General features: G+C 45.9%; 6 protein-coding genes across 6 annotated transcripts; all 6 read right to left on the reverse strand.

The window, feature by feature from the left end:
* Positions 1–316: 316 nt before the first annotated feature.
* LOC143290856 (histone H1.2-like) lies at positions 317–886 on the reverse strand. Its single transcript, XM_076600395.1, has one exon. The coding sequence runs from the start codon at positions 884–886 to the stop codon at positions 317–319; it is 570 nt and encodes a 189-aa protein (XP_076456510.1).
* Positions 887–4,614: 3,728 nt separating this feature from the next.
* LOC143290858 (histone H1.2-like) lies at positions 4,615–5,184 on the reverse strand. Its single transcript, XM_076600397.1, has one exon. The coding sequence runs from the start codon at positions 5,182–5,184 to the stop codon at positions 4,615–4,617; it is 570 nt and encodes a 189-aa protein (XP_076456512.1).
* A 3,965-nt stretch (positions 5,185–9,149) lies between these two features.
* Positions 9,150–9,830, reverse strand: LOC143290859 (histone H1.2-like). The gene has a single exon (XM_076600398.1). It carries the CDS (start codon positions 9,828–9,830, stop codon positions 9,261–9,263), a length of 570 nt encoding a protein of 189 aa, XP_076456513.1. The 3' UTR covers positions 9,150–9,260.
* Positions 9,831–13,370: 3,540 nt separating this feature from the next.
* LOC143290860 (histone H1.2-like) lies at positions 13,371–13,989 on the reverse strand. Its single transcript, XM_076600399.1, has one exon. It carries the CDS (start codon positions 13,987–13,989, stop codon positions 13,420–13,422), a length of 570 nt encoding a protein of 189 aa, XP_076456514.1. The 3' UTR covers positions 13,371–13,419.
* A 6,310-nt stretch (positions 13,990–20,299) lies between these two features.
* LOC143290861 (histone H1.2-like) lies at positions 20,300–20,918 on the reverse strand. Its single transcript, XM_076600400.1, has one exon. The coding sequence runs from the start codon at positions 20,916–20,918 to the stop codon at positions 20,349–20,351; it is 570 nt and encodes a 189-aa protein (XP_076456515.1). The 3' UTR covers positions 20,300–20,348.
* A 4,644-nt stretch (positions 20,919–25,562) lies between these two features.
* On the reverse strand, positions 25,563–26,132 carry LOC143290862 (histone H1.2-like). The gene has a single exon (XM_076600401.1). It carries the CDS (start codon positions 26,130–26,132, stop codon positions 25,563–25,565), a length of 570 nt encoding a protein of 189 aa, XP_076456516.1.
* Between the last annotated feature and the right edge of the window lie 1,368 nt (positions 26,133–27,500).

Here is a 27,500-nt window from a genome sequence, read left to right on the forward strand (position 1 = left end):
GCACAGTACAGCGCTACCCACGGTGTGTATGTGTGTGTGTATTTGTTATGCGCGAGCTAGTGCCATGTACTTAAGCTGTGGGGTGTTCTGATCAAAGCCAATGACCCAGTCGCATTTAACTCAAAACACTGAGCAATGAAAACTATATAGTGGAACAGAAAACATGGAACAATGACAACAGAGAGACAAGTAATCAACTTTGTGCAACGAGATGTCCAACCCACTTGGGAAGACGTATGGCCCAGGGGAGGGCCTATGGAGAGAGACAGAGAGAGAAGAGAAACGGGGATGAAGGAGAAGGACCGGGCATGGCCGTTCACTTCTTGGCGGGCTTCTTGGCAGCTGGCTTCTTGGGCTTGGCTGCCTTCTTGGCTGGAGACTTGGCTGCCTTCTTGGGTTTGGCCGCCTTTTTGGCAGGAGACTTGGCTGCCTTTTTGGCTGGAGACTTGGGCTTCTTGGCAGCGGTTTTCTTGGCAGCGGGCTTCTTGGCTGCAGTTTTCTTGGCGGGGGACTTGGCCTTCTTGGCTGCGGGCTTCTTAGCGGCAGCCTTGGGCTTCTTCACCTTCTTGGGTTTGGCAGCGACCTTTTTCTCTCCCAGACGGAAAGAGCCAGAAGCTCCAGTGCCCTTGGCCTGCTTGAGGGTGCCGGCCTTCACTCCAGCCTTCAGGGCAGTTTTCAGACGAGCGTTGATCTTGGTCACCTCGCTGCCCACCTTGTAGTTGGCCATGATGTACTTGAGGATGGCCTGGCGGGAGGAACCACCACGCTCCTTCAAGGCTGTGACGGCAGCGGCGATCATGACGTTGTACTTGGGGTGTTCTGCTGGCTTGGCAGGCTTCCTGGGCTTGGCGACCTTCTTAGCAGGAGCAGGAGCGGCGTCAGACATGATGCTGGATTGAAGTGTAGCAGGTACTGCAACAAGGAGAAAGTCGCTGGAGATCGCTGAGATCTTTCCTCTGGCAAGTCGATAAAGCGAATGAAGCTACCGCTGCTGCCGTTTCCGCATTTATACTGGCCAGACGAACTGCAATGACAGCAGCGCGCCGCGGCAAGCAAATCGGCCCTCGTCAGGCCTCGACAGCACCAGTTTGTGTTTGTTGACGTTTGTTTCATGACTTCTCGTTGATTAACAACACCCAGGACACACACATAGTGCATGTCACTGGAACTGGCAAAAGATAAGCTTTCTTTTGATGAATGCAGTAAAGCGTAATATGCTTCTGGTGAAAAGAAAATCGTAAATAAAGCAGATGTTTGGGACCAACTGAAACGAGTTCGTTCAACAAAATTATTAATTTCACCCTGGATTTTGCTTCAGTCTGTCCCTAGACGTGATGAACAAATTCCTGTGACTGTCTTCTATTGATTTTTATAAGTTGTTTGCCTTTGACCGCTGTGTGAGGGCAGTTTGAAGCAGTTTTCTGACCTACACAAAACACAAATTGGAGCTGGTTGGCCATTGTCCCAGTCCCTCTTTGTGCTTAGTAATTTTTTCAGTTCACATTTGCGTCTATATCTAGGACAAATCATACCTTTTTATTGAATCATGATGTTTTTCCAGTCTTTAGGAAACAATATTGGTAGATTTTTAGTCAGTGTGTGAAGGTTTTAGGTCTCTTTTTGGACATTTTCTTTGTGGTGTTTTCGACGCGGACTTCGAACGACTGACAATGGCGTCGTTCTTTCCTGCCGCACAACCCTACAATTTTTATTTCAGCACACCCGTTTCACGATATTAGCATAAACCATCTATGAACGAAACACACGTAGAATACAATAATGTCTGAGAATGAATGGGTTTGGGAGCACTGTATTCAGGAATGGTAGCAGAAACAATGGTTTGCTTTTCCCTCAAATCGCCGACACACAACAGCCTCTGTGCTGACGTGTCATTCCATTCAGCATTCATATCAAAATACACACAGACGTACGGTTCAAGAAGCACAAACATACACACACATTCATAACCAACAGCATATATCATTTAATCCAGGATGGGATCAGATCCTGTACGGAGTATAATAATTTGACTCCTCCATCCCGGTACAATTTCAAACGAAAAGGCGGTCGTTCGACTGCTGACGGTTTCGGTCAGAGGGGTCACAGTGTAAACTGACTGACTGACTGTTGTTTACAGAGAAACGTGTCTGTATTTGCTTTAAAAATGTGTGTATATGTAGCATGTTTTTTTTTCTTATTTATGTTGGAAAGGATTGTGAGATACAGCAAAACTGTATCAAAGTTGTCACGGAATGTAGACGTGCCTGATCAAAGATGGCGGATTTTCGGCCTCACCAGGCGAGCATCAAACTGACAGACTTCATTGTGGTAGTGTCAGTGTGAATGTGATGTATGTGTGTGTGTGTGTGTGTGTGTGTGTGTGTGTGTGTGTGTGTGTGTGTGTGTGTGTGATATCTTAAGGCACACCTACATGTGTTTTGTAGGCCGAGGACGTCGAGTTTCAACTTTTTCAACTAAGGGAGCAAACTAAGTTAGTGACAAAATCAGAGGGATTTTTTCGACAGCCTCCCTTACATGCACTTCCAATGGACCCACTGAGCTGAATAGGAGCTCGAATATTGAGCTCGATGGATGGACCATTCACGCATTGATTCTCTCTCTCTCTCTCTCTCTCTCTCTCTCTCTCTCTCTCTCTCTCTCTCTAACACACACACACACGCACCTCACGAGCGGCTGTGGTTTTGAACGAATACCTCAGTCTCTCTCTTCGCTCTTTCTCTCTATCACTCTTCCACCCCACAGCCCACGCGCGCGCACACACACACACACACACACACATGCACACACTGACGTACGCATGTACACACACACACACTCTTTCTCACGCACACACACACACACACACACAGACACACACACACACCAAGACACACACACACACACACACAACATGAATACCTTTTCATTTAATTAAAAACCTTTATACAACAGCTCCTTCATAGCACATAGCTGTGTAAGATCACACTGATGCCCATCTTCATAAAACACACAGACACATTTGTGACAGGTATAGATAGGGGGGAAAACACCAATGGAGAAGACATACTGAAGCACAAAGAACAAAAGCAGGTAGAAAAAACGCTTGCACACATGGAGAACAAATCGCTTGAAAACACCTCTGTGTGTGTGTGTGTGTGTGTGTGTGTGTGTGTGTGTGTGTGTGTGTGTGTGTGTGTGTGTGTAAAGCTCGGTTTTGTTGTTTTTTTTTCATATTTGAAAACGTATTTCAGCCTCTAAAGTGTCTGAACGTGCGGTATTACAGATAATTGGCAGAGAATTAAAGTTAATAAAAATTTAGACAAAGGACACTTGATGTCAATACACAGCTCGGAAGAAACGGGCTGAAGCAGTCACTTCCATAGAATTAATGAATGTCTTCATTCAACAGGATAATTGCACATGTTTTGTTCATTTGGTTGAGTAATGTGTTTCCGGCTGCTGTACACGAATAAAAGGCATCTCATCATGTGTCAGTTAAGGCGTGTGCTGGAACGTGTCTGTATGTGAGAGAGAGAGAAAGATAGAGATATAAACTTAGTGTCAGTGTGTGTGTGTGTGCGCGCGCGTGCGTGTGTGTCTGTGTGTGTGGTGTACGCGCGCGTGCGCCACGTACTAAGTGTATTTATTACAGTGCGCGAGCTGGTGCCTGCTGATGTACTTAAGCTGTGGGGTGTTCTGAACAAAGCCAATGACCCAGTCACGAATAAGAGGCATCTCATCATGTGTCAGTGAGGACGTGTGCTCGAACGCGTGGCTGTATGTGAGAGTTCTAAAGATAGAGGCATAGACTTTAGTGCCAGTGTGTGTGTGTGTGTGTGTGTGTGTACGTGCGTGTGCGTGTGTGTGTGTGTGTGTGTGTGTGTGTGTGTGTGTGTGTGTCAGTGTGTGTGTGTGTGTCTGATGTGCATGTATGTGTGTGTAGATAATGTTTATGCATGGTCATGTGCGCATGTATTGTGTTCCATTGTTTTGCATTATTACTTTTTTTTTTATTACAAAATCCCTTTCTGTATGAAATTCGGGCTGCTTCCCCTGGAGAGAGTACATCCGCACAGTACAGCGCTACCCACGGTGTGTGTGTGTGTTTGTGTGTGTGTGTGTGTGTGAGTGTGTGTGTCTGATGTGCACGTATGTGTGTGTGGATAATGTTTATGCATGGTCATGTGCGCATGTGTGTGCATGTGCATGTATTGTATTCTATTGTTTTGTATTATTAATTTTGTCAAAATCCCTTTCTGTATGAAATTCGGGCTGCTTCCCATGGAGAGAGTACATCCGCACAGTACAGCGCTACCCACGGTGTGTATGTGTGTGTGTATTTGTTATGCGCGAGCTAGTGCCATGTACTTAAGCTGTGGGGTGTTCTGATCAAAGCCAATGACCCAGTCGCATTTAACTCAAAACACTGAGCAATGAAAACTATATAGTGGAACAGAAAACATGGAACAATGACAACAGAGAGACAAGTAATCAACTTTGTGCAACGAGATGTCCAACCCACTTGGGAAGACGTATGGCCCAGGGGAGGGCCTATGGAGAGAGACAGAGAGAGAAGAGAAACGGGGATGAAGGAGAAGGACCGGGCATGGCCGTTCACTTCTTGGCGGGCTTCTTGGCAGCTGGCTTCTTGGGCTTGGCTGCCTTCTTGGCTGGAGACTTGGCTGCCTTCTTGGGTTTGGCCGCCTTTTTGGCAGGAGACTTGGCTGCCTTTTTGGCTGGAGACTTGGGCTTCTTGGCAGCGGTTTTCTTGGCAGCGGGCTTCTTGGCTGCAGTTTTCTTGGCGGGGGACTTGGCCTTCTTGGCTGCGGGCTTCTTAGCGGCAGCCTTGGGCGTCTTCACCTTCTTGGGTTTGGCAGCGACCTTTTTCTCTCCCAGACGGAAAGAGCCAGAAGCTCCAGTGCCCTTGGCCTGCTTGAGGGTGCCGGCCTTCACTCCAGCCTTCAGGGCAGTTTTCAGACGAGCGTTGATCTTGGTCACCTCGCTGCCCACCTTGTAGTTGGCCATGATGTACTTGAGGATGGCCTGGCGGGAGGAACCACCACGCTCCTTCAAGGCTGTGACGGCAGCGGCGATCATGACGTTGTACTTGGGGTGTTCTGCTGGCTTGGCAGGCTTCCTGGGCTTGGCGACCTTCTTAGCAGGAGCAGGAGCGGCGTCAGACATGATGCTGGATTGAAGTGTAGCAGGTACTGCAACAAGGAGAAAGTCGCTGGAGATCGCTGAGATCTTTCCTCTGGCAAGTCGATAAAGCGAATGAAGCTACGGTTGCTGCCGTTTCCGCATTTATACTGGCCAGACGAACTGCAATGACAGCAGCGCGCCGCGGCAAGCAAATCGGCCCTCGTCAGGCCTCGACAGCACCAGTTTGTGTTTGTTGACGTTTGTTTCATGACTTCTCGTTGATTAACAACACCCAGGACACACACATAGTGCATGTCACTGGAACTGGCAAAAGATAAGCTTTCTTTTGATGAATGCAGTAAAGCGTAATATGCTTCTGGTGAAAAGAAAATCGTAAATAAAGCAGATGTTTGGGACCAACTGAAACGAGTTCGTTCAACAAAATTATTAATTTCACCCTGGATTTTGCTTCAGTCTGTCCCTAGACGTGATGAACAAATTCCTGTGACTGTCTTCTATTGATTTTTATAAGTTGTTTGCCTTTGACCGCTGTGTGAGGGCAGTTTGAAGCAGTTTTCTGACCTACACAAAACACAAATTGGAGCTGGTTGGCCATTGTCCCAGTCCCTCTTTGTGCTTAGTAAATTTTTCAATTCACATTTGCGTCTATATCTAGGACAAATCATACCTTTTTATTGAATCATGATGTTTTTCCAGTCTCTAGGAAACAATATTGGTAGATTTTTAGTCAGTGTGTGAAGGTTTTAGGTCTCTTTTTGGACATTTTCTTTGTGGTGTTTTCGACGCGGACTTCGAACGACTGACAATGGCGTCGTTCTTTCCTGCCGCACAGCCCTACAATTTTTATTTCAGCACACCCGTTTCACGATATTAGCATAAACCATCTATGAACGAAACACACGTAGAATACAATAATGTCTGAGAATGAATGAGTTTGGGAGCACTGTATTCAGGAATGGTAGCAGAAACAATGGTTTGCTTTTCCCTCAAATCGCCGACACACAACAGCCTCTGTGCTGACGTGTCATTCCATTCAGCATTCATATCAAAATACACACAGACGTACGGTTCAAGAAGCACAAACATACACACACATTCATAACCAACAGCATATATCATATAATCCAGGATGGGATCAGATCCTGTACAGAGTATAATAATTTGACTCCTCCATCCCGGTACAATTTCAAACGAAAAGGCGGTCGTTCGACTGCTGACGGTTTGGGTCAGAGGGGTCACAGTGTTAACTGACTGACTGTTGTTTATAGAGAAACGTGTCTGTATTTGCTTTAAAAATGTGTGTATATGTAGCATGTTTTTTTCTTATTTATGTTGGAAAGGATTGTGAGATACAGCAGAACTGTATCAAAGTTGTCAAGGAATGTAGACGTGCCTGATCAAAGATGGCGGATTTTCGGCCTCACCAGGCGAGCATCAAACTGACAGACTTCATTGTGGTAGTGTCAGTGTGAATGTGATGTGTGTGTGTGTGTGTGTGTGTGTGTGTGTGTGTGTGTGTGTGTGTGTGTGTGTGTGTGTGTGTGTGTGTGTGTGTGTGATATCTTAAGGCATACCTACATGTGTTTTGTAGGCCGAGGACGTCGAGTTCCAACTTTTTCAACTAAGGGAGCAAACCAAGTTAGTGACAAAATCAGAGGGATTTTTTGGACAGCCTCCCTTACATGCACTTTAAATGGACCCACTGAGCTGAATAGAGGCTCGAATATTGAGCTCGATGGATGGACCATTCCCGCATTGATTCTCTCTCTCTCTCTCTCTCTCTCTCTCTCTCTCTCTCTCTCTCTCTCTCTCTCTAACACACACAAACACGCACCTCACGAGCGGCTGTGGTTTTGAACAAATACCTCAGTCTCTCTCTTCGCTCTTTCTCTCTATCTTCCACCCCACAGCCCATGCGCGCGCACACACACATGCACACACTGACGTACGCATGCACACACACACACACTCTCTTTCTCTCTCTCTCTCTCTCTCTCTCACTCTCTCTCTCTCTCTCTCTCTCTCTCTCTCTCTCTCTCACACCGTGACACACACAACATGATTACCTAATCATTTAATTAAAAACCCTTATATAACAGCTCCTTCATAGCACATAGCTGTGTAAGATCACACTGATGCCCATCTTCATAAAACACACAGACACATTTGTGACAGGTATAGATAGGGGGGAAAACACCAATGGAGAAGACATACTGAAGCACAAAGAACAAAAACCGGGAGAAAAAACGCTTGCACACATGGAGAACAAATCGCTTGAAAACACCTCTGTGTGTGTGTGTGTGTGTGTGTGTGTGTGTGTGTGTGTGTGTGTGTGTGTGTGTGTGTGTGTGTAAAGCTCGGTTTTGTTTTTGTTTTTTTCATATTTGAAAACGTATTTCAGCCTCTAAAGTGTCTGAACGTCCGGTATTACAGATAATTGGCAGAGAATTAAAGTTAATAAAAAAATTTTAGACAAAGGACACGTGATGTCAATACACAGCTCGGAAGAAACGGGCTGAAGCAGTCACTTCCATAGAATTAATTAATGTCTTCATTCAACAGGATAATTGCACATGTTTTGTTCATTTGGTTGAGTAATGTGTTTCCGGCTGCTGTACACGAATAAAAGGCATCTCATCATGTGTCAGTTAAGGCGTGTGCTGGAACGTGTCTGTATGTGAGAGAGAGAGAAAGATAGAGATATAAACTTAGTGTCAGTGTGTGTGTGTGTGTGTGTGCGCGCGCGTGCGTGTGTGTCTGTGTGTGTGGTGTACGCGCGCGTGCGCCACGTACTAAGTGTATTTATTACAGTGCGCGAGCTGGTGCCTGCTGATGTACTTAAGCTGTGGGGTGTTCTGAACAAAGCCAATGACCCAGTCACGAATAAGAGGCATCTCATCATGTGTCAGTGAGGACGTGTGCTCGAACGCGTGTCTGTATGTGAGAGTTCTAAAGATAGAGGCATAGACTTTAGTGCCAGTGTGTGTGTGTGTGTGTGCGTGCGCGCGCGCGCGCGTGTGTGTGTGTGTGTGTGTGTGTGTGTGACAGAAACAGAAAGCTAGAGACGGTTAATATCAGTGTGTGTGTGTGTGTGTGTGTGTGTGTGTGTGTGTGTGAGTGTGTGTGTCTGATGTACATGTATGTGTGTGTGGATAATGTTTATGCATGGTCATGTGCGCATGTATTGTATTCCATTGTTTTGTATTATTACTTTTGTCACAAAATCCCTTTCTGTATGAAATTCGGGCTGCTTCCCCTGGAGAGAGTACATCCGCACAGTACAGCGCTACCCATTGTGTGTGTGTGTGTGTATTTGTTATGCGCGAGATAGTGCCATGTACTTAAGCCGTGGAGTGTTCTGATCAAAGCCATTTACCCAGTCACATTTACTCAAAACACAGTCAGTGTGTGTGTGTGTGTCTGATGTGCATGTATGTGTGTGTAGATAATGTTTATGCATGGTCATGTGCGCATGTATTGTGTTCCATTGTTTTGCATTATTACTTTTTTTTTATTACAAAATCCCTTTCTGTATGAAATTCGGGCTGCTTCCCCTGGAGAGAGTACATCCGCACAGTACAGCGCTACCCACGGTGTGTGTGTGTGTGTGAGTGTGTGTGTCTGATGTGCATGTATGTGTGTGTGGATAATGTTTATGCATGGTCATGTGCGCATGTGTGTGCGTGTGCATGTATTGTATTCTATTGTTTTGTATTATTACTTTTGTCACAAAATCCCTTTCTGTATGAAATTCGGGCTGCTTCCCATGGAGAGAGTACATCCGCACAGTACAGCGCTACCCACGGTGTGTATGTGTGTATTTGTTATGCGCGAGCTAGTGCCATGTACTTAAGCTGTGGGGTGTTCTGATCAAAGCCAATGACCCAGTCGCATTTAACTCAAAACACTGATCAATGAAAACTATATAGTGGAACAGAAAACATGGAACAATGACAACAGAGAGACAAGTAATCAACTTTGCGCAACGAGATGTCCAACCCACTTGGGAAGACGTATGGCCCAGGGGAGGGCCTATGGAGAGAGACAGAGAGAGAGAAGAGAAACGGGGATGAAGGAGAAGGACCGGGCATGGCCGTTCACTTCTTGGCGGGCTTCTTGGCAGCTGGCTTCTTGGGCTTGGCTGCCTTCTTGGCTGGAGACTTGGCTGCCTTCTTGGGTTTGGCCGCCTTTTTGGCAGGAGACTTGGCTGCCTTTTTGGCTGGAGACTTGGGCTTCTTGGCAGCGGTTTTCTTGGCAGCGGGCTTCTTGGCTGCAGTTTTCTTGGCGGGGTACTTGGCTTTCTTGGCTGCGGGCTTCTTAGCGGCAGCCTTGGGCTTCTTCACCTTCTTGGGTTTGGCAGCGACCTTTTTCTCTCCCAGACGGAAAGAGCCAGAAGCTCCAGTGCCCTTGGCCTGCTTGAGGGTGCCAGCCTTCACTCCAGCCTTCAGGGAAGTTTTCAGACGAGCGTTGATCTTGGTCACCTCGCTGCCCACCTTGTAGTTGGCCATGATGTACTTGAGGATGGCCTGGCGGGAGGAACCACCACGCTCCTTCAAGGCTGTGACGGCAGCGGCGATCATGACGTTGTACTTGGGGTGCTCTGCTGGCTTGGCAGGCTTCCTGGGCTTGGCGACCTTCTTGGCAGGAGCAGGAGCGGCGTCAGACATGATGCTGGATTGAAGTGTAGCAGGTACTGTAACAAGGAGAAAGTCGCTGGAGATCGCTGAGATCTTTCCTCTGGCAAGTCGATAAAGCGAATGAAGCTACCGCTGCTGCCGTTTCCGCATTTATACTGGCCAGGCGAACTGCAATGACAGCAGCGCGCCGCGGCAAGCAAATCGGCCCTCGTCAGGCCTCGACAGCACCACTTTGTGTTTGTTGACGTTTGTTTTATGACTTCTCGTTGATTAACAACACCCAGGACACACACATAATGCATATCACTGGAACTGGCAAAAGATAAGCTTTCTTTTGATGAATGCAGTAAAGCGTAATATGCTTCTGGTGAAAAGAAAATCGTAAATAAAGCTGATGTTTGGGACCAACTGAAACGAGTTCGTTCAACAAAATTATTATTTTCACCCTGGATTTTGCTTCAGTCTGTCCCTAGACGTGATGAACAAATTCCTGTGACTGTCTTCTATTGATTTTTATAAGTTGTTTGCCTTTGACCGCTGTGTGAGGGCAGTTTGAAGCAGTTTTCTGACCTACACAAAACACAAATTGGAGCTGGTTGGCCATTGTCCCAGTCCCTCTTTGTGCTTAGTAAATTTTTCAATTCACATTTGCGTCTATATCTAGGACAAATCGTACCTTTTTATTGAATCATGATGTTTTTCCAGTCTTTAGGAAACAATATTGGTAGATTTTTAGTCAGTGTGTGAAGGTTTTAGGTCTCTTTTTGGACATTTTCTTTGTGGTGTTTTCGACGCGGACTTCGAACGACTGACAATGGCGTCGTTCTTTCCTGCCGCACAGCCCTACAATTTTTATTTCAGCACACCCGTTTCACGATATTAGCATAAACCATCTATGAACGAAACACACGTAGAATACAATAATGTCTGAGAATGAATGGGTTTGGGAGCACTGTATTCAGGAATGGTAGCAGAAACAATGGTTTGCTTTTCCCTCAAATCGCCGACACACAACAGCCTCTGTGCTGACGTGTCATTCCATTCAGCATTCATATCAAAATACACACAGACGTACGGTTCAAGAAGCACAAACATACACACACATTCATAACCAACAGCATATATCATATAATCCAGGATGGGATCAGATCCTGTACGGAGTATAATAATTTGACTCCTCCATCCCGGTACAATTTCAAACGAAAAGGCGGTCGTTCGACTGCTGACGGTTTCGGTCAGAGGGGTCACAGTGTAAACTGACTGACTGACTGTTGTTTACAGAGAAACGTGTCTGTATTTGCTTTAAAAATGTGTGTATATGTAGCATGTTTTTTTTTCTTATTTATGTTGGAAAGGATTGTGAGATACAGCAGAACTGTATCAAAGTTGTCACGGAATGTAGACGTGCCTGATCAAAGATGGCGGATTTTCGGCCTCACCAGGCGAGCATCAAACTGACAGACTTCATTGTGGTAGTGTCAGTGTGAATGTGATGTATGTGTGTGTGTATGTGTGTGTGTGTGTGTGTGTGTGTGTGTGTGTGTGTGTGTGTGTGTGTGTCTGATATCTTAAGGCACACCTACATGTGTTTTGTAGGCCGAGGACGTCGAGTTTCAACTTTTTCAACTAAGGGAGCAAACTAAGTTAGTGACAAAATCAGAGGGATTTTTTCGACAGCCTCCCTTACATGTACTTCCAATGGACCCACTGAGCTGAATAGGAGCTCGAATACTGAGCTCGATGGATGGACCATTCACGCATTGATTCTCTCTCTCTCTCTCTCTCTCTCTCTCTCTCTCTCTCTCTCTCTCTCTCTCTCTCTCTAACACACACACACACGCACCTCACGAGCGGCTGTGGTTTTGAACAAATACCTCAGTCTCTCTCTTCGCTCTTTCTCTCTATCACTCTTCCACCCCACAGCCCACGCGCGCGCACACACACACACACACACACACATGCACACACTGACGTACGCATGTACACACACACACACTCTTTCTCACGCACACACACACACACACACACAGACACACACACACACCAAGACACACACACACACACACACACAACATGAATACCTTTTCATTTAATTAAAAACCTTTATACAACAGCTCCTTCATAGCACATAGCTGTGTAAGATCACACTGATGCCCATCTTCATAAAACACACAGACACATTTGTGACAGGTATAGATAGGGGGGAAAACACCAATGGAGAAGACATACTGAAGCACAAAGAACAAAAGCAGGTAGAAAAAACGCTTGCACACATGGAGAACAAATCGCTTGAAAACACCTCTGTGTGTGTGTGTGTGTGTGTGTGTGTGTGTGTGTGTGTGTGTGTGTGTGTGTGTGTGTGTGTGTAAAGCTCGGTTTTGTTTTGGTTTTTTTCATATTTGAAAACGTATTTCAGCCTCTAAAGTGTCTGAACGTGCGGTATTACAGATAATTGGCAGAGAATTAAAGTTAATAAAAATTTAGACAAAGGACACTTGATGTCAATACACAGCTCGGAAGAAACGGGCTGAAGCAGTCACTTCCATAGAATGAATTAATGTCTTCATTCAACAGGATAATTGCACATGTTTTGTTCATTTGGTTGAGTAATGTGTTTCCGGCTGCTGTACACGAATAAAAGGCATCTCATCATGTGTCAGTTAAGGCGTGTGCTGGAACGTGTCTGTATGTGAGAGAGAGAGAAAGATAGAGATATAAACTTAGTGTCAGTGTGTGTGTGTGTGTGTGTGTGCGCGCGCGTGCGTGTGTGTCTGTGTGTGTGGTGTACGCGCGCGTGCGCCACGTACTAAGTGTATTTATTACAGTGCGCGAGCTGGTGCCTGTTGATGTACTTAAGCTGTGGGGTGTTCTGAACAAAGCCAATGACCCAGTCACGAATAAGAGGCATCTCATCATGTGTCAGTGAGGACGTGTGCTCGAACGCGTGTCTGTATGTGAGAGTTCTAAAGATAGAGGCATAGACTTTAGTGCCAGTGTGTGTGTGTGTGTGTGTGTGTGCGTGCGCGCGCGTGTGTGTGTGTGTGTGTGTGTGTGTGACAGAAACAGAAAGCTAGAGACGGTTAATATCAGTGTGTGTGTGTGTGTGTGTGTGTGTGTGTGTGTGTGTGTGTGTGTGTGTGAGTGTGTGTGTCTGATGTAAATGTATGTGTGTGTGGATAATGTTTATGCATGGTCATGTTCGCATGTATTGTATTCCATTGTTTTGTATTATTACTTTTGTCACAAAATCCCTTTCTGTATGAAATTCGGGCTGCTTCCCCTGGAGAGAGTAGATCCGCACAGTACAGCGCTACTCACGGTGTGTATGTGTGTGTGTGTGTATTTGTTATGCGCGAGCTAGTGCCATGTACTTAAGCTGTGGGGTGTTCTGATCAAAGCCAATGACCCAGTCGCATTTAACTCAAAACACTGAGCAATGAAAACTATATAGTGGAACAGAAAACATGGAACAATGACAACAGAGAGACAAGTAATCAACTTTGTGCAACGAGATGTCCAACCCACTTGGGAAGACGTATGGCCCAGGGGAGGGCCTATGGAGAGAGACAGAGAGAGAGAAGAGAAACGGGGATGAAGGAGAAGGACCGGGCATGGCCGTTCACTTCTTGGCGGGCTTCTTGGCAGCTGGCTTCTTGGGCTTGGCTGCCTTCTTGGCTGGAGACTTGGCTGCCTTCTTGGGTTTGGCCGCCTTTTTGGCAGGAGACTTGGCTGCCTTTTTGGCTGGAGACTTGGGCTTCTTGGCAGCGGTTTTCTTGGCAGCGGGCTTCTTGGCTGCAGTTTTCTTGGCGGGGGACTTGGCCTTCTTGGCTGCGGGCTTCTTAGCGGCAGCCTTGGGCTTCTTCACCTTCTTGGGTTTGGCAGCCACCTTTTTCTCTCCCAGACGGAAAGAGCCAGAAGCTCCAGTGCCCTTGGCCTGCTTGAGGGTGCCAGCCTTCACTCCAGCCTTCAGGGCAGTTTTCAGACGAGCGTTGATCTTGGTCACCTCGCTGCCCACCTTGTAGTTGGCCATGATGTACTTGAGGATGGCCTGGCGGGAGGAACCACCACGCTCCTTCAAGGCTGTGACGGCAGCGGCGATCATGACGTTGTACTTGGGGTGCTCTGCTGGCTTGGCAGGCTTCCTGGGCTTGGCGACCTTCTTAGTAGGAGCAGGAGCGGCGTCAGACATGATGCTGGATTGAAGTGTAGCAGGTACTGTAACAAGGAGAAAGTCGCTGGAGATCGCTGAGATCTTTGCTCTGGCAAGTCGATAAAGCGAATGAAGCTACCGCGGCCTACTATTGGAGTTTAACGACCTATTGGCGTCTACACCCTTAAGGTCAAGTTTGTTCGGTTGGAGTTGATTTAATGCAGGTATTTGTTTGTGTGGTTGGGGTTGTATGTATTTGGTGGTGAGGGGGTTGTATGTGTGTGTCACTGGGGTTGTATGTGTTTGATGGTGAGGGGGTTGTTTTTGTTTTGGCGGGTGGGGTTGTGTGCGTTTGGTGGTAGGAGTTGTTCGTTTGTGTGGTTGGGGTTGTGTGTGTTTGATGGTAGGGGGTTGTTAGTGTGGTTGGTGTGTATGGGGTTGTGTGTGTTGCTGTTGTAATGGGGTTGTATTGATATGAGTTTGAGGTTGTGTGTTTGTAATGTTGACTGCTTGTGTTGTCTGTGGTTGTGCTGTGGTGTATGGGTTGGGTTTGGTTAGTTTGCCTTATGAGGATTGTTTGTGGGTCTTGCGTTTCGTTGTTGCTAAGCGTTCTGCTTTTTTGTGTTGGTGGTTTTGTTACTGTTTGTGGTGGTGGTGTTGGTAATTTTTATGGTGTGGTCGACGGCGAAGGAGGAAGAGAGCCCGGCGAGAGGGGGAGCGCCCGGCCGCCCCCCAAAGAACCCCGCGGCGGCACCCGGCCGCGGCTGCCGTTTCCGCATTTATACTGGCCAGGCGAACTGCAATGACAGCAGCGCGCCGCGGCAAGCAAATCGGCCCTCGTCAGGCCTCGACAGCACCACTTTGTGTTTGTTGACGTTTGTTTCATGACTTCTCGTTGATTAACAACACCCAGGACACACACATAATGCATATCACTGGAACTGGCAAAAGATAAGCTTTCTTTTGATGAATGCAGTAAAGCGTAATATGCTTCTGGTGAAAAGAAAATCGTAAATAAAGCTGATGTTTGGGACCAACTGAAACGAGTTCGTTCAACAAAATTATTAATTTCACCCTGGATTTTGCTTCAGTCTGTCCCTAGACGTGATGAACAAATTCCTGTGACTGTCTTCTATTGATTTTTATAAGTTGTTTGCCTTTGACCGCTGTGTGAGGGCAGTTTGAAGCAGTTTTCTGACCTACACAAAACACAAATTGGAGCTGGTTGGCCATTGTCCCAGTCCCTCTTTGTGCTTAGTAAATTTTTCAATTCACATTTGCGTCTATATCTAGGACAAATCATACCTTTTTATTGAATCATGATGTTTTTCCAGTCTTTAGGAAACAATATTGGTAGATTTTTAGTCAGTGTGTGAAGGTTTTAGGTCTCTTTTTGGACATTTTCTTTGTGGTGTTTTCGACGCGGACTTCGAACGACTGACAATGGCGTCGTTCTTTCCTGCCGCACAGCCCTACAATTTTTATTTCAGCACACCCGTTTCACGATATTAGCATAAACCATCTATGAACGAAACACACGTAGAATACAATAATGTCTGAGAATGAATGGGTTTGGGAGCACTGTATTCAGGAATGGTAGCAGAAACAATGGTTTGCTTTTCCCTCAAATCGCCGACACACAACAGCCTCTGTGCTGACGTGTCATTCCATTCAGCATTCATATCAAAATACACACAGACGTACGGTTCAAGAAGCACAAACATACACACACATTCATAACCAACAGCATATATCATTTAATCCAGGATGGGATCAGATCCTGTACGGAGTATAATAATTTGACTCCTCCATCCCGGTACAATTTCAAACGAAAAGGCGGTCGTTCGACTGCTGACGGTTTCGGTCAGAGGGGTCACAGTGTAAACTGACTGACTGACTGTTGTTTACAGAGAAACGTGTCTGTATTTGCTTTAAAAATGTGTGTATATGTAGCATGTTTTTTTTTCTTATTTATGTTGGAAAGGATTGTGAGATACAGCAAAACTGTATCAAAGTTGTCACGGAATGTAGACGTGCCTGATCAAAGATGGCGGATTTTCGGCCTCACCAGGCGAGCATCAAACTGACAGACTTCATTGTGGTAGTGTCAGTGTGAATGTGATGTATGTGTGTGTGTGTGTGTGTGTGTGTGTGTGTGTGTGTGATATCTTAAGGCACACCTACATGTGTTTTGTAGGCCGAGGACGTCGAGTTTCAACTTTTTCAACTAAGGGAGCAAACTAAGTTAGTGACAAAATCAGAGGGATTTTTTCGACAGCCTCCCTTACATGCACTTCCAATGGACCCACTGAGCTGAATAGGAGCTCGAATATTGAGCTCGATGGATGGACCATTCACGCATTGATTCTCTCTCTCTCTCTCTCTCTCTCTCTCTCTCTCTCTCTCTCTCTCTCTCTCTAACACACACACACACGCACCTCACGAGCGGCTGTGGTTTTGAACGAATACCTCAGTCTCTCTCTTCGCTCTTTCTCTCTATCACTCTTCCACCCCACAGCCCACGCGCGCGCACACACACACACACACACACACATGCACACACTGACGTACGCATGTACACACACACACACTCTTTCTCACGCACACACACACACACACACACAGACACACACACACACCAAGACACACACACACACACACACAACATGAATACCTTTTCATTTAATTAAAAACCTTTATACAACAGCTCCTTCATAGCACATAGCTGTGTAAGATCACACTGATGCCCATCTTCATAAAACACACAGACACATTTGTGACAGGTATAGATAGGGGGGAAAACACCAATGGAGAAGACATACTGAAGCACAAAGAACAAAAGCAGGTAGAAAAAACGCTTGCACACATGGAGAACAAATCGCTTGAAAACACCTCTGTGTGTGTGTGTGTGTGTGTGTGTGTGTGTGTGTGTGTGTGTGTGTGTGTGTGTGTGTGTGTGTAAAGCTCGGTTTTGTTGTTTTTTTTTCATATTTGAAAACGCCTTCAGGGCAGTTTTCAGACGAGCGTTGATCTTGGTCACCTCGCTGCCCACCTTGTAGTTGGCCATGATGTACTTGAGGATGGCCTGGCGGGAGGAACCACCACGCTCCTTCAAGGCTGTGACGGCAGCGGCGATCATGACGTTGTACTTGGGGTGCTCTGCTGGCTTGGCAGGCTTCCTGGGCTTGGCGACCTTCTTGGCAGGAGCAGGAGCGGCGTCAGACATGATGCTGGATTGAAGTGTAGCAGGTACTGTAACAAGGAGAAAGTCGCTGGAGATCGCTGAGATCTTTCCTCTGGCAAGTCGATAAAGCGAATGAAGCTACCGCTGCTGCCGTTTCCGCATTTATACTGGCCAGGCGAACTGCAATGACAGCAGCGCGCCGCGGCAAGCAAATCGGCCCTCGTCAGGCCTCGACAGCACCACTTTGTGTTTGTTGACGTTTGTTTTATGACTTCTCGTTGATTAACAACACCCAGGACACACACATAATGCATATCACTGGAACTGGCAAAAGATAAGCTTTCTTTTGATGAATGCAGTAAAGCGTAATATGCTTCTGGTGAAAAGAAAATCGTAAATAAAGCTGATGTTTGGGACCAACTGAAACGAGTTCGTTCAACAAAATTATTATTTTCACCCTGGATTTTGCTTCAGTCTGTCCCTAGACGTGATGAACAAATTCCTGTGACTGTCTTCTATTGATTTTTATAAGTTGTTTGCCTTTGACCGCTGTGTGAGGGCAGTTTGAAGCAGTTTTCTGACCTACACAAAACACAAATTGGAGCTGGTTGGCCATTGTCCCAGTCCCTCTTTGTGCTTAGTAAATTTTTCAATTCACATTTGCGTCTATATCTAGGACAAATCGTACCTTTTTATTGAATCATGATGTTTTTCCAGTCTTTAGGAAACAATATTGGTAGATTTTTAGTCAGTGTGTGAAGGTTTTAGGTCTCTTTTTGGACATTTTCTTTGTGGTGTTTTCGACGCGGACTTCGAACGACTGACAATGGCGTCGTTCTTTCCTGCCGCACAGCCCTACAATTTTTATTTCAGCACACCCGTTTCACGATATTAGCATAAACCATCTATGAACGAAACACACGTAGAATACAATAATGTCTGAGAATGAATGGGTTTGGGAGCACTGTATTCAGGAATGGTAGCAGAAACAATGGTTTGCTTTTCCCTCAAATCGCCGACACACAACAGCCTCTGTGCTGACGTGTCATTCCATTCAGCATTCATATCAAAATACACACAGACGTACGGTTCAAGAAGCACAAACATACACACACATTCATAACCAACAGCATATATCATATAATCCAGGATGGGATCAGATCCTGTACGGAGTATAATAATTTGACTCCTCCATCCCGGTACAATTTCAAACGAAAAGGCGGTCGTTCGACTGCTGACGGTTTCGGTCAGAGGGGTCACAGTGTAAACTGACTGACTGACTGTTGTTTACAGAGAAACGTGTCTGTATTTGCTTTAAAAATGTGTGTATATGTAGCATGTTTTTTTTTCTTATTTATGTTGGAAAGGATTGTGAGATACAGCAGAACTGTATCAAAGTTGTCACGGAATGTAGACGTGCCTGATCAAAGATGGCGGATTTTCGGCCTCACCAGGCGAGCATCAAACTGACAGACTTCATTGTGGTAGTGTCAGTGTGAATGTGATGTATGTGTGTGTGTATGTGTGTGTGTGTGTGTGTGTGTGTGTGTGTGTGTGTGTGTGTGTGTGTGTCTGATATCTTAAGGCACACCTACATGTGTTTTGTAGGCCGAGGACACCAAGACACACACACACCAAGACACACACACACACACACACACAACATGAATACCTTTTCATTTAATTAAAAACCTTTATACAACAGCTCCTTCATAGCACATAGCTGTGTAAGATCACACTGATGCCCATCTTCATAAAACACACAGACACATTTGTGACAGGTATAGATAGGGGGGAAAACACCAATGGAGAAGACATACTGAAGCACAAAGAACAAAAGCAGGTAGAAAAAACGCTTGCACACATGGAGAACAAATCGCTTGAAAACACCTCTGTGTGTGTGTGTGTGTGTGTGTGTGTGTGTGTGTGTGTGTGTGTGTGTGTGTGTGTGTGTAAAGCTCGGTTTTGTTTTGGTTTTTTTCATATTTGAAAACGTATTTCAGCCTCTAAAGTGTCTGAACGTGCGGTATTACAGATAATTGGCAGAGAATTAAAGTTAATAAAAATTTAGACAAAGGACACTTGATGTCAATACACAGCTCGGAAGAAACGGGCTGAAGCAGTCACTTCCATAGAATGAATTAATGTCTTCATTCAACAGGATAATTGCACATGTTTTGTTCATTTGGTTGAGTAATGTGTTTCCGGCTGCTGTACACGAATAAAAGGCATCTCATCATGTGTCAGTTAAGGCGTGTGCTGGAACGTGTCTGTATGTGAGAGAGAGAGAAAGATAGAGATATAAACTTAGTGTCAGTGTGTGTGTGTGTGTGTGTGTGCGCGCGCGTGCGTGTGTGTCTGTGTGTGTGGTGTACGCGCGCGTGCGCCACGTACTAAGTGTATTTATTACAGTGCGCGAGCTGGTGCCTGTTGATGTACTTAAGCTGTGGGGTGTTCTGAACAAAGCCAATGACCCAGTCACGAATAAGAGGCATCTCATCATGTGTCAGTGAGGACGTGTGCTCGAACGCGTGTCTGTATGTGAGAGTTCTAAAGATAGAGGCATAGACTTTAGTGCCAGTGTGTGTGTGTGTGTGTGTGTGTGCGTGCGCGCGCGTGTGTGTGTGTGTGTGTGTGTGTGTGTGTGACAGAAACAGAAAGCTAGAGACGGTTAATATCAGTGTGTGTGTGTGTGTGTGTGTGTGTGTGTGTGTGTGTGTGTGTGTGTGTGTGTGAGTGTGTGTGTCTGATGTACATGTATGTGTGTGTGGATAATGTTTATGCATGGTCATGTTCGCATGTATTGTATTCCATTGTTTTGTATTATTACTTTTGTCACAAAATCCCTTTCTGTATGAAATTCGGGCTGCTTCCCCTGGAGAGAGTAGATCCGCACAGTACAGCGCTACTCACGGTGTGTATGTGTGTGTGTGTGTATTTGTTATGCGCGAGCTAGTGCCATGTACTTAAGCTGTGGGGTGTTCTGATCAAAGCCAATGACCCAGTCGCATTTAACTCAAAACACTGAGCAATGAAAACTATATAGTGGAACAGAAAACATGGAACAATGACAACAGAGAGACAAGTAATCAACTTTGTGCAACGAGATGTCCAACCCACTTGGGAAGACGTATGGCCCAGGGGAGGGCCTATGGAGAGAGACAGAGAGAGAGAAGAGAAACGGGGATGAAGGAGAAGGACCGGGCATGGCCGTTCACTTCTTGGCGGGCTTCTTGGCAGCTGGCTTCTTGGGCTTGGCTGCCTTCTTGGCTGGAGACTTGGCTGCCTTCTTGGGTTTGGCCGCCTTTTTGGCAGGAGACTTGGCTGCCTTTTTGGCTGGAGACTTGGGCTTCTTGGCAGCGGTTTTCTTGGCAGCGGGCTTCTTGGCTGCAGTTTTCTTGGCGGGGGACTTGGCCTTCTTGGCTGCGGGCTTCTTAGCGGCAGCCTTGGGCTTCTTCACCTTCTTGGGTTTGGCAGCCACCTTTTTCTCTCCCAGACGGAAAGAGCCAGAAGCTCCAGTGCCCTTGGCCTGCTTGAGGGTGCCAGCCTTCACTCCAGCCTTCAGGGCAGTTTTCAGACGAGCGTTGATCTTGGTCACCTCGCTGCCCACCTTGTAGTTGGCCATGATGTACTTGAGGATGGCCTGGCGGGAGGAACCACCACGCTCCTTCAAGGCTGTGACGGCAGCGGCGATCATGACGTTGTACTTGGGGTGCTCTGCTGGCTTGGCAGGCTTCCTGGGCTTGGCGACCTTCTTAGTAGGAGCAGGAGCGGCGTCAGACATGATGCTGGATTGAAGTGTAGCAGGTACTGTAACAAGGAGAAAGTCGCTGGAGATCGCTGAGATCTTTGCTCTGGCAAGTCGATAAAGCGAATGAAGCTACCGCGGCCTACTATTGGAGTTTAACGACCTATTGGCGTCTACACCCTTAAGGTCAAGTTTGTTCGGTTGGAGTTGATTTAATGCAGGTATTTGTTTGTGTGGTTGGGGTTGTATGTATTTGGTGGTGAGGGGGTTGTATGTGTGTGTCACTGGGGTTGTATGTGTTTGATGGTGAGGGGGTTGTTTTTGTTTTGGCGGGTGGGGTTGTGTGCGTTTGGTGGTAGGAGTTGTTCGTTTGTGTGGTTGGGGTTGTGTGTGTTTGATGGTAGGGGGTTGTTAGTGTGGTTGGTGTGTATGGGGTTGTGTGTGTTGCTGTTGTAATGGGGTTGTATTGATATGAGTTTGAGGTTGTGTGTTTGTAATGTTGACTGCTTGTGTTGTCTGTGGTTGTGCTGTGGTGTATGGGTTGGGTTTGGTTAGTTTGCCTTATGAGGATTGTTTGTGGGTCTTGCGTTTCGTTGTTGCTAAGCGTTCTGCTTTTTTGTGTTGGTGGTTTTGTTACTGTTTGTGGTGGTGGTGTTGGTAATTTTTATGGTGTGGTCGACGGCGAAGGAGGAAGAGAGCCCGGCGAGAGGGGGAGCGCCCGGCCGCCCCCCAAAGAACCCCGCGGCGGCACCCGGCCGCGGCTGCCGTTTCCGCATTTATACTGGCCAGGCGAACTGCAATGACAGCAGCGCGCCGCGGCAAGCAAATCGGCCCTCGTCAGGCCTCGACAGCACCACTTTGTGTTTGTTGACGTTTGTTTCATGACTTCTCGTTGATTAACAACACCCAGGACACACACATAATGCATATCACTGGAACTGGCAAAAGATAAGCTTTCTTTTGATGAATGCAGTAAAGCGTAATATGCTTCTGGTGAAAAGAAAATCGTAAATAAAGCTGATGTTTGGGACCAACTGAAACGAGTTCGTTCAACAAAATTATTAATTTCACCCTGGATTTTGCTTCAGTCTGTCCCTAGACGTGATGAACAAATTCCTGTGACTGTCTTCTATTGATTTTTATAAGTTGTTTGCCTTTGACCGCTGTGTGAGGGCAGTTTGAAGCAGTTTTCTGACCTACACAAAACACAAATTGGAGCTGGTTGGCCATTGTCCCAGTCCCTCTTTGTGCTTAGTAAATTTTTCAATTCACATTTGCGTCTATATCTAGGACAAATCATACCTTTTTATTGAATCATGATGTTTTTCCAGTCTTTAGGAAACAATATTGGTAGATTTTTAGTCAGTGTGTGAAGGTTTTAGGTCTCTTTTTGGACATTTTCTTTGTGGTGTTTTCGACGCGGACTTCGAACGACTGACAATGGCGTCGTTCTTTCCTGCCGCACAGCCCTACAATTTTTATTTCAGCACACCCGTTTCACGATATTAGCATAAACCATCTATGAACGAAACACACGTAGAATACAATAATGTCTGAGAATGAATGGGTTTGGGAGCACTGTATTCAGGAATGGTAGCAGAAACAATGGTTTGCTTTTCCCTCAAATCGCCGACACACAACAGCCTCTGTGCTGACGTGTCATTCCATTCAGCATTCATATCAAAATACACACAGACGTACGGTTCAAGAAGCACAAACATACACACACATTCATAACCAACAGCATATATCATATAATCCAGGATGGGATCAGATCCTGTACGGAGTATAATAATTTGACTCCTCCATCCCGGTACAATTTCAAACGAAAAGGCGGTCGTTCGACTGCTGACGGTTTCGGTCAGAGGGGTCACAGTGTTAACTGACTGACTGTTGTTTATAGAGAAACGTGTCTGTATTTGCTTTAAAAATGTGTGTATATGTGGCATGTTTTTTTCTTATTTATGTTGGAAAGGATTGTCAGATACAGCAGAACTGTATCAAAGTTGTCAAGGAATGTAGACGTGCCTGATCAAAGATGGCGGATTTTCGGCCTCACCAGGCGAGCATCAAACTGACAGACTTCATTGTGGTAGTGTCAGTGTGAATGTGATGTATGTGTGTGTGTGTGTGTGTGTGTGTGTGTGTGTGTGTGTGATATCTTAAGGCATACCTACATGTGTTTTGTAGGCCGAGGACGTCGAGTTTCAACTTTTTCAACTAAGGGAGCAAACCAAGTTAGTGACAAAATCAGAGGGATTTTTTCGACAGCCTCCCTTACATGCACTTCAGATGGACCCACTGAGCTGAATGGGAGCTCGAATATTGAGCTCGATGGATGGACCATTCAAGCATTGATTCTCTCTCTCTCTCTCTCTCTCTCTCTCTCTCTCTCTCTCTCTCTCTCTCTCTCTCTCTCTCTCTCTCTCTCTCTAACACACACAAACACGCACCTCACGAGCGGCTGTGGTTTTGAACAAATACCTCAGTCTCTCTCTTCGCTCTTTCACTCTATCACTCTTCCACCCCACAGCCCATGCGCGCGCGCACACACACACACACACACACATGCACACACACACACACAGTCTCTTTCTCTCTCTCTCTCTCTCTCTCTCTCTCTCACACACACACACACACACACACACACGTGACACACACAACATGATTGCCTAATCATTTAATTAAAAACCCTTATATAACAGCCCCTTCATAGTTCCGTAGCTGTGTAAGATCACACTGATGCCCATCTTCATAAAACAAACGGACACATTTGTGACAGGTATAGATAGGGGGGAAAACACCAATGGAGAAGACATACTGAAGCACAAAGAACAAAAACAGGGAGAAAAAACGCTTGCACACATGGAGAACAAATCGCTTGAAAACACCTGTGTGTGTGTGTGTATGTGTGTGTGTGTGTATGTGTGTGTGTGTGTGTGTGTGTAAAGCTCGGTTTTGTTTTGGTTTTTTTCATATTTGAAAACGTATTTCAGCCTCTAAAGTGTCTGAACGTCCGGTATTACAGATAATTGGCAGAGACTTAAAGTTAATAAAAATTTAGACAAAGGACACTTGGTGTCAATACACAGCTCGGAAGAAACGGGCTGAAGCAGTCACTTCCATAGAATGAATTAATGTCTTCATTCAACAGGATAATTGCACATGTTTTGTTCATTTGGTTGAGTAATGTTTTTCCGGCTGCTGTTCACGAATAAAAGGCATCTCATCATGTGTCAGTTAAGGCGTGTGCTGGAACGTGTCTGTATGTGAGAGAGAGAGAAAGATAGAGATATAAACTTAGTGTCAGTGTGTGTGTGTGTGCGCGTGCGTGTGTGTCTGTGTGTGTGGTGTGCGCGCGCGTGCGCCACGTACTAAGTGTATTTATTACAGTGCGCGAGCTGGTGCCTGCTGATGTACTTAAGCTGTGGGGTGTTCTGAACAAAGCCAATGACCCAGTCACGAATAAGAGGCATCTCATCATGTGTCAGTGAGGACGTGTGCTCGAACGCGTGTCTGTATGTGAGAGTTCTAAAGATAGAGGCATAGACTTTAGTGCCAGTGTGTGTGTGTGTGTGTGTGTGTGTGTGTGTGTGTGTGTGTGTGTGTGTGACAGAAACAGAAAGCTAGAGACGGTTAATATCAGTGTGTGTGTGTGTGTGTGTGTGTGTGTGTGTGTGAGTGTGTGTGAGTGTGTGTGTGTGTCTGATGTGCATGTATGTGTGTGTAGATAATGTTTATGCATGGTCATGTGCGCATGTATTGTATTCCATTGTTTTGTATTATTACTTTTGTCACAAAATCCCTTTCTGTATGAAATTCGGGCTGCTTCCCCTGGAGAGAGTACATCCGCACAGTACAGCGCTACCCATTGTGTGTGTGTGTGTGTGTATTTGTTATGCGCGAGATAGTGCCATGTACTTAAGCCGTGGAGTGTTCTGATCAAAGCCATTTACCCAGTCACATTTACTCAAAACACAGTCAGTGTGTGTGTGTGTGTGTCTGATGTGCATGTATGTGTGTGTAGATAATGTTTATGCATGGTCATGTGCGCATGTATTGTGTTCCATTGTTTTGCATTATTACTTTTTTTTTTATTACAAAATCCCTTTCTGTATGAAAATCGGGCTGCTTCCGCTGGAGAGAGTACATCCGCACAGTACAGCGCTACCCACGGTGTGTGTGTGTGTGTGAGTGTGTGTGTCTGATGTGCATGTATGTGTGAGTGGATAATGTTTATGCATGGTCATGTGCGCATGTGTGTGCGTGTGCATGTATTGTATTCTATTGTTTTGTATTATTACTTTTGTCACAAAATCCCTTTGTGTATGAAATTCGGGCTGCTTCCCATGGAGAGAGTACATCCGCACAGTACAGCGCTACCCACGGTGTGTATGTGTGTATTTGTTATGCGCGAGCTAGTGCCATGTACTTAAGCTGTGGGGTGTTCTGATCAAAGCCAATGACCCAGTCGCATTTAACTCAAAACACTGAGCAATGAAAACTATATAGTGGAACAGAAAACATGGAACAATGACAACAGAGAGACAAGTAATCAACTTTGTACAACGAGATGTCCAACCCACTTGGGAAGACGCATGGCCCAGGGGAGGGCCTATGGAGAGAGACAGAGAGAGAGAAGAGAAACGGGGATGAAGGAGAAGGACCGGGCATGGCCGTTCACTTCTTGGCGGGCTTCTTGGCAGCTGGCTTCTTGGGCTTGGCTGCCTTCTTGGCTGGAGACTTGGCTGCCTTCTTGGGTTTGGCCGCCTTTTTGGCAGGAGACTTGGCTGCCTTTTTGGCTGGAGACTTGGGCTTCTTGGCAGCGGTTTTCTTGGCAGCGGGCTTCTTGGCTGCAGTTTTCTTGGCGGGGGACTTGGCCTTCTTGGCTGCGGGCTTCTTAGCGGCAGCCTTGGGCTTCTTCACCTTCTTGGGTTTGGCAGCGACCTTTTTCTCTCCCAGACGGAAAGAGCCAGAAGCTCCAGTGCCCTTGGCCTGCTTGAGGGTGCCAGCCTTCACTCCAGCCTTCAGGGAAGTTTTCAGACGAGCGTTGATCTTGGTCACCTCGCTGCCCACCTTGTAGTTGGCCATGATGTACTTGAGGATGGCCTGGCGGGAGGAACCACCACGCTCCTTCAAGGCTGTGACGGCAGCGGCGATCATGACGTTGTACTTGGGGTGCTCTGCTGGCTTGGCAGGCTTCCTGGGCTTGGCGACCTTCTTGGCAGGAGCAGGAGCGGCGTCAGACATGATGCTGGATTGAAGTGTAGCAGGTACTGTAACAAGGAGAAAGTCGCTGGAGATCGCTGAGATCTTTCCTCTGGCAAGTCGATAGGCCTAAAGCGAATGAAGCTACCGCTGCTGCCGTTTCCGTATTTATACTGGCCAGGCGAACTGCAATGACAGCAGCGCGCCGCGGCAAGCAAATCGGCCCTCGTCAGGCCTCGACAGCACCACTTTGTGTTTGTTGACGTTTGTTTTATGACTTCTCGTTGATTAACAACACCCAGGACACACACATAATGCATATCACTGGAACTGGCAAAAGATAAGCTTTCTTTTGATGAATGCAGTAAAGCGTAATATGCTTCTGGTGAAAAGAAAATCGTAAATAAAGCTGATGTTTGGGACCAACTGAAACGAGTTCGTTCAACAAAATTATTAATTTCACCCTGGATTTTGCTTCAGTCTGTCCCTAGACGTGATGAACAAATTCCTGTGACTGTCTTCTATTGATTTTTATAAGTTGTTTGCCTTTGACCGCTGTGTGAGGGCAGTTTGAAGCAGTTTTCTGACCTACACAAAACACAAATTGGAGCTGGTTGGCCATTGTCCCAGTCCCTCTTTGTGCTTAGTAAATTTTTCAATTCACATTTGCGTCTATATCTAGGACAAATCGTACCTTTTTATTGAATCATGATGTTTTTCCAGTCTTTAGGAAACAATATTGGTAGATTTTTAGTCAGTGTGTGAAGGTTTTAGGTCTCTTTTTGGACATTTTCTTTGTGGTGTTTTCGACGCGGACTTCGAACGACTGACAATGGCGTCGTTCTTTCCTGCCGCACAGCCCTACAATTTTTATTTCAGCACACCCGTTTCACGATATTAGCATAAACCATCTATGAACGAAACACACGTAGAATACAATAATGTCTGAGAATGAATGGGTTTGGGAGCACTGTATTCAGGAATGGTAGCAGAAACAATGGTTTGCTTTTCCCTCAAATCGCCGACACACAACAGCCTCTGTGCTGACGTGTCATTCCATTCAGCATTCATATCAAAATACACACAGACGTACGGTTCAAGAAGCACAAACATACACACACATTCATAACCAACAGCATATATCATATAATCCAGGATGGGATCAGATCCTGTACGGAGTATAATAATTTGACTCCTCCATCCCGGTACAATTTCAAACGAAAAGGCGGTCGTTCGACTGCTGACGGTTTCGGTCAGAGGGGTCACAGTGTTAACTGACTGACTGTTGTTTACAGAGAAACGTGTCTGTATTTGCTTTAAAAATGTGTGTATATGTAGCATGTTTTTTTTTCTTATTTATGTTGGAAAGGATTGTGAGATACAGCAGAACTGTATCAAAGTTGTCAAGGA

This window comes from Babylonia areolata, chromosome 16 (genome assembly GCF_041734735.1).
Source record: "Babylonia areolata isolate BAREFJ2019XMU chromosome 16, ASM4173473v1, whole genome shotgun sequence".
In the NCBI taxonomy this organism is placed as follows: Eukaryota; Metazoa; Mollusca; class Gastropoda; order Neogastropoda; family Buccinidae; genus Babylonia; species Babylonia areolata.

What these genes read in the sequence shown, in the direction of transcription:
- LOC143290860 (XM_076600399.1), bottom strand. Translation starts at nt 13,989, where the DNA reads ATGTCTGACGCCGCTCCTGCTCCTACTAAGAAGGTCGCCAAGCCCAGG.
- LOC143290858 (XM_076600397.1), bottom strand. Translation starts at nt 5,184, where the DNA reads ATGTCTGACGCCGCTCCTGCTCCTGCTAAGAAGGTCGCCAAGCCCAGG.
- LOC143290859 (XM_076600398.1), bottom strand. Translation starts at nt 9,830, where the DNA reads ATGTCTGACGCCGCTCCTGCTCCTGCCAAGAAGGTCGCCAAGCCCAGG.
- LOC143290862 (XM_076600401.1), bottom strand. Translation starts at nt 26,132, where the DNA reads ATGTCTGACGCCGCTCCTGCTCCTGCCAAGAAGGTCGCCAAGCCCAGG.
- LOC143290856 (XM_076600395.1), bottom strand. Translation starts at nt 886, where the DNA reads ATGTCTGACGCCGCTCCTGCTCCTGCTAAGAAGGTCGCCAAGCCCAGG.
- LOC143290861 (XM_076600400.1), bottom strand. Translation starts at nt 20,918, where the DNA reads ATGTCTGACGCCGCTCCTGCTCCTACTAAGAAGGTCGCCAAGCCCAGG.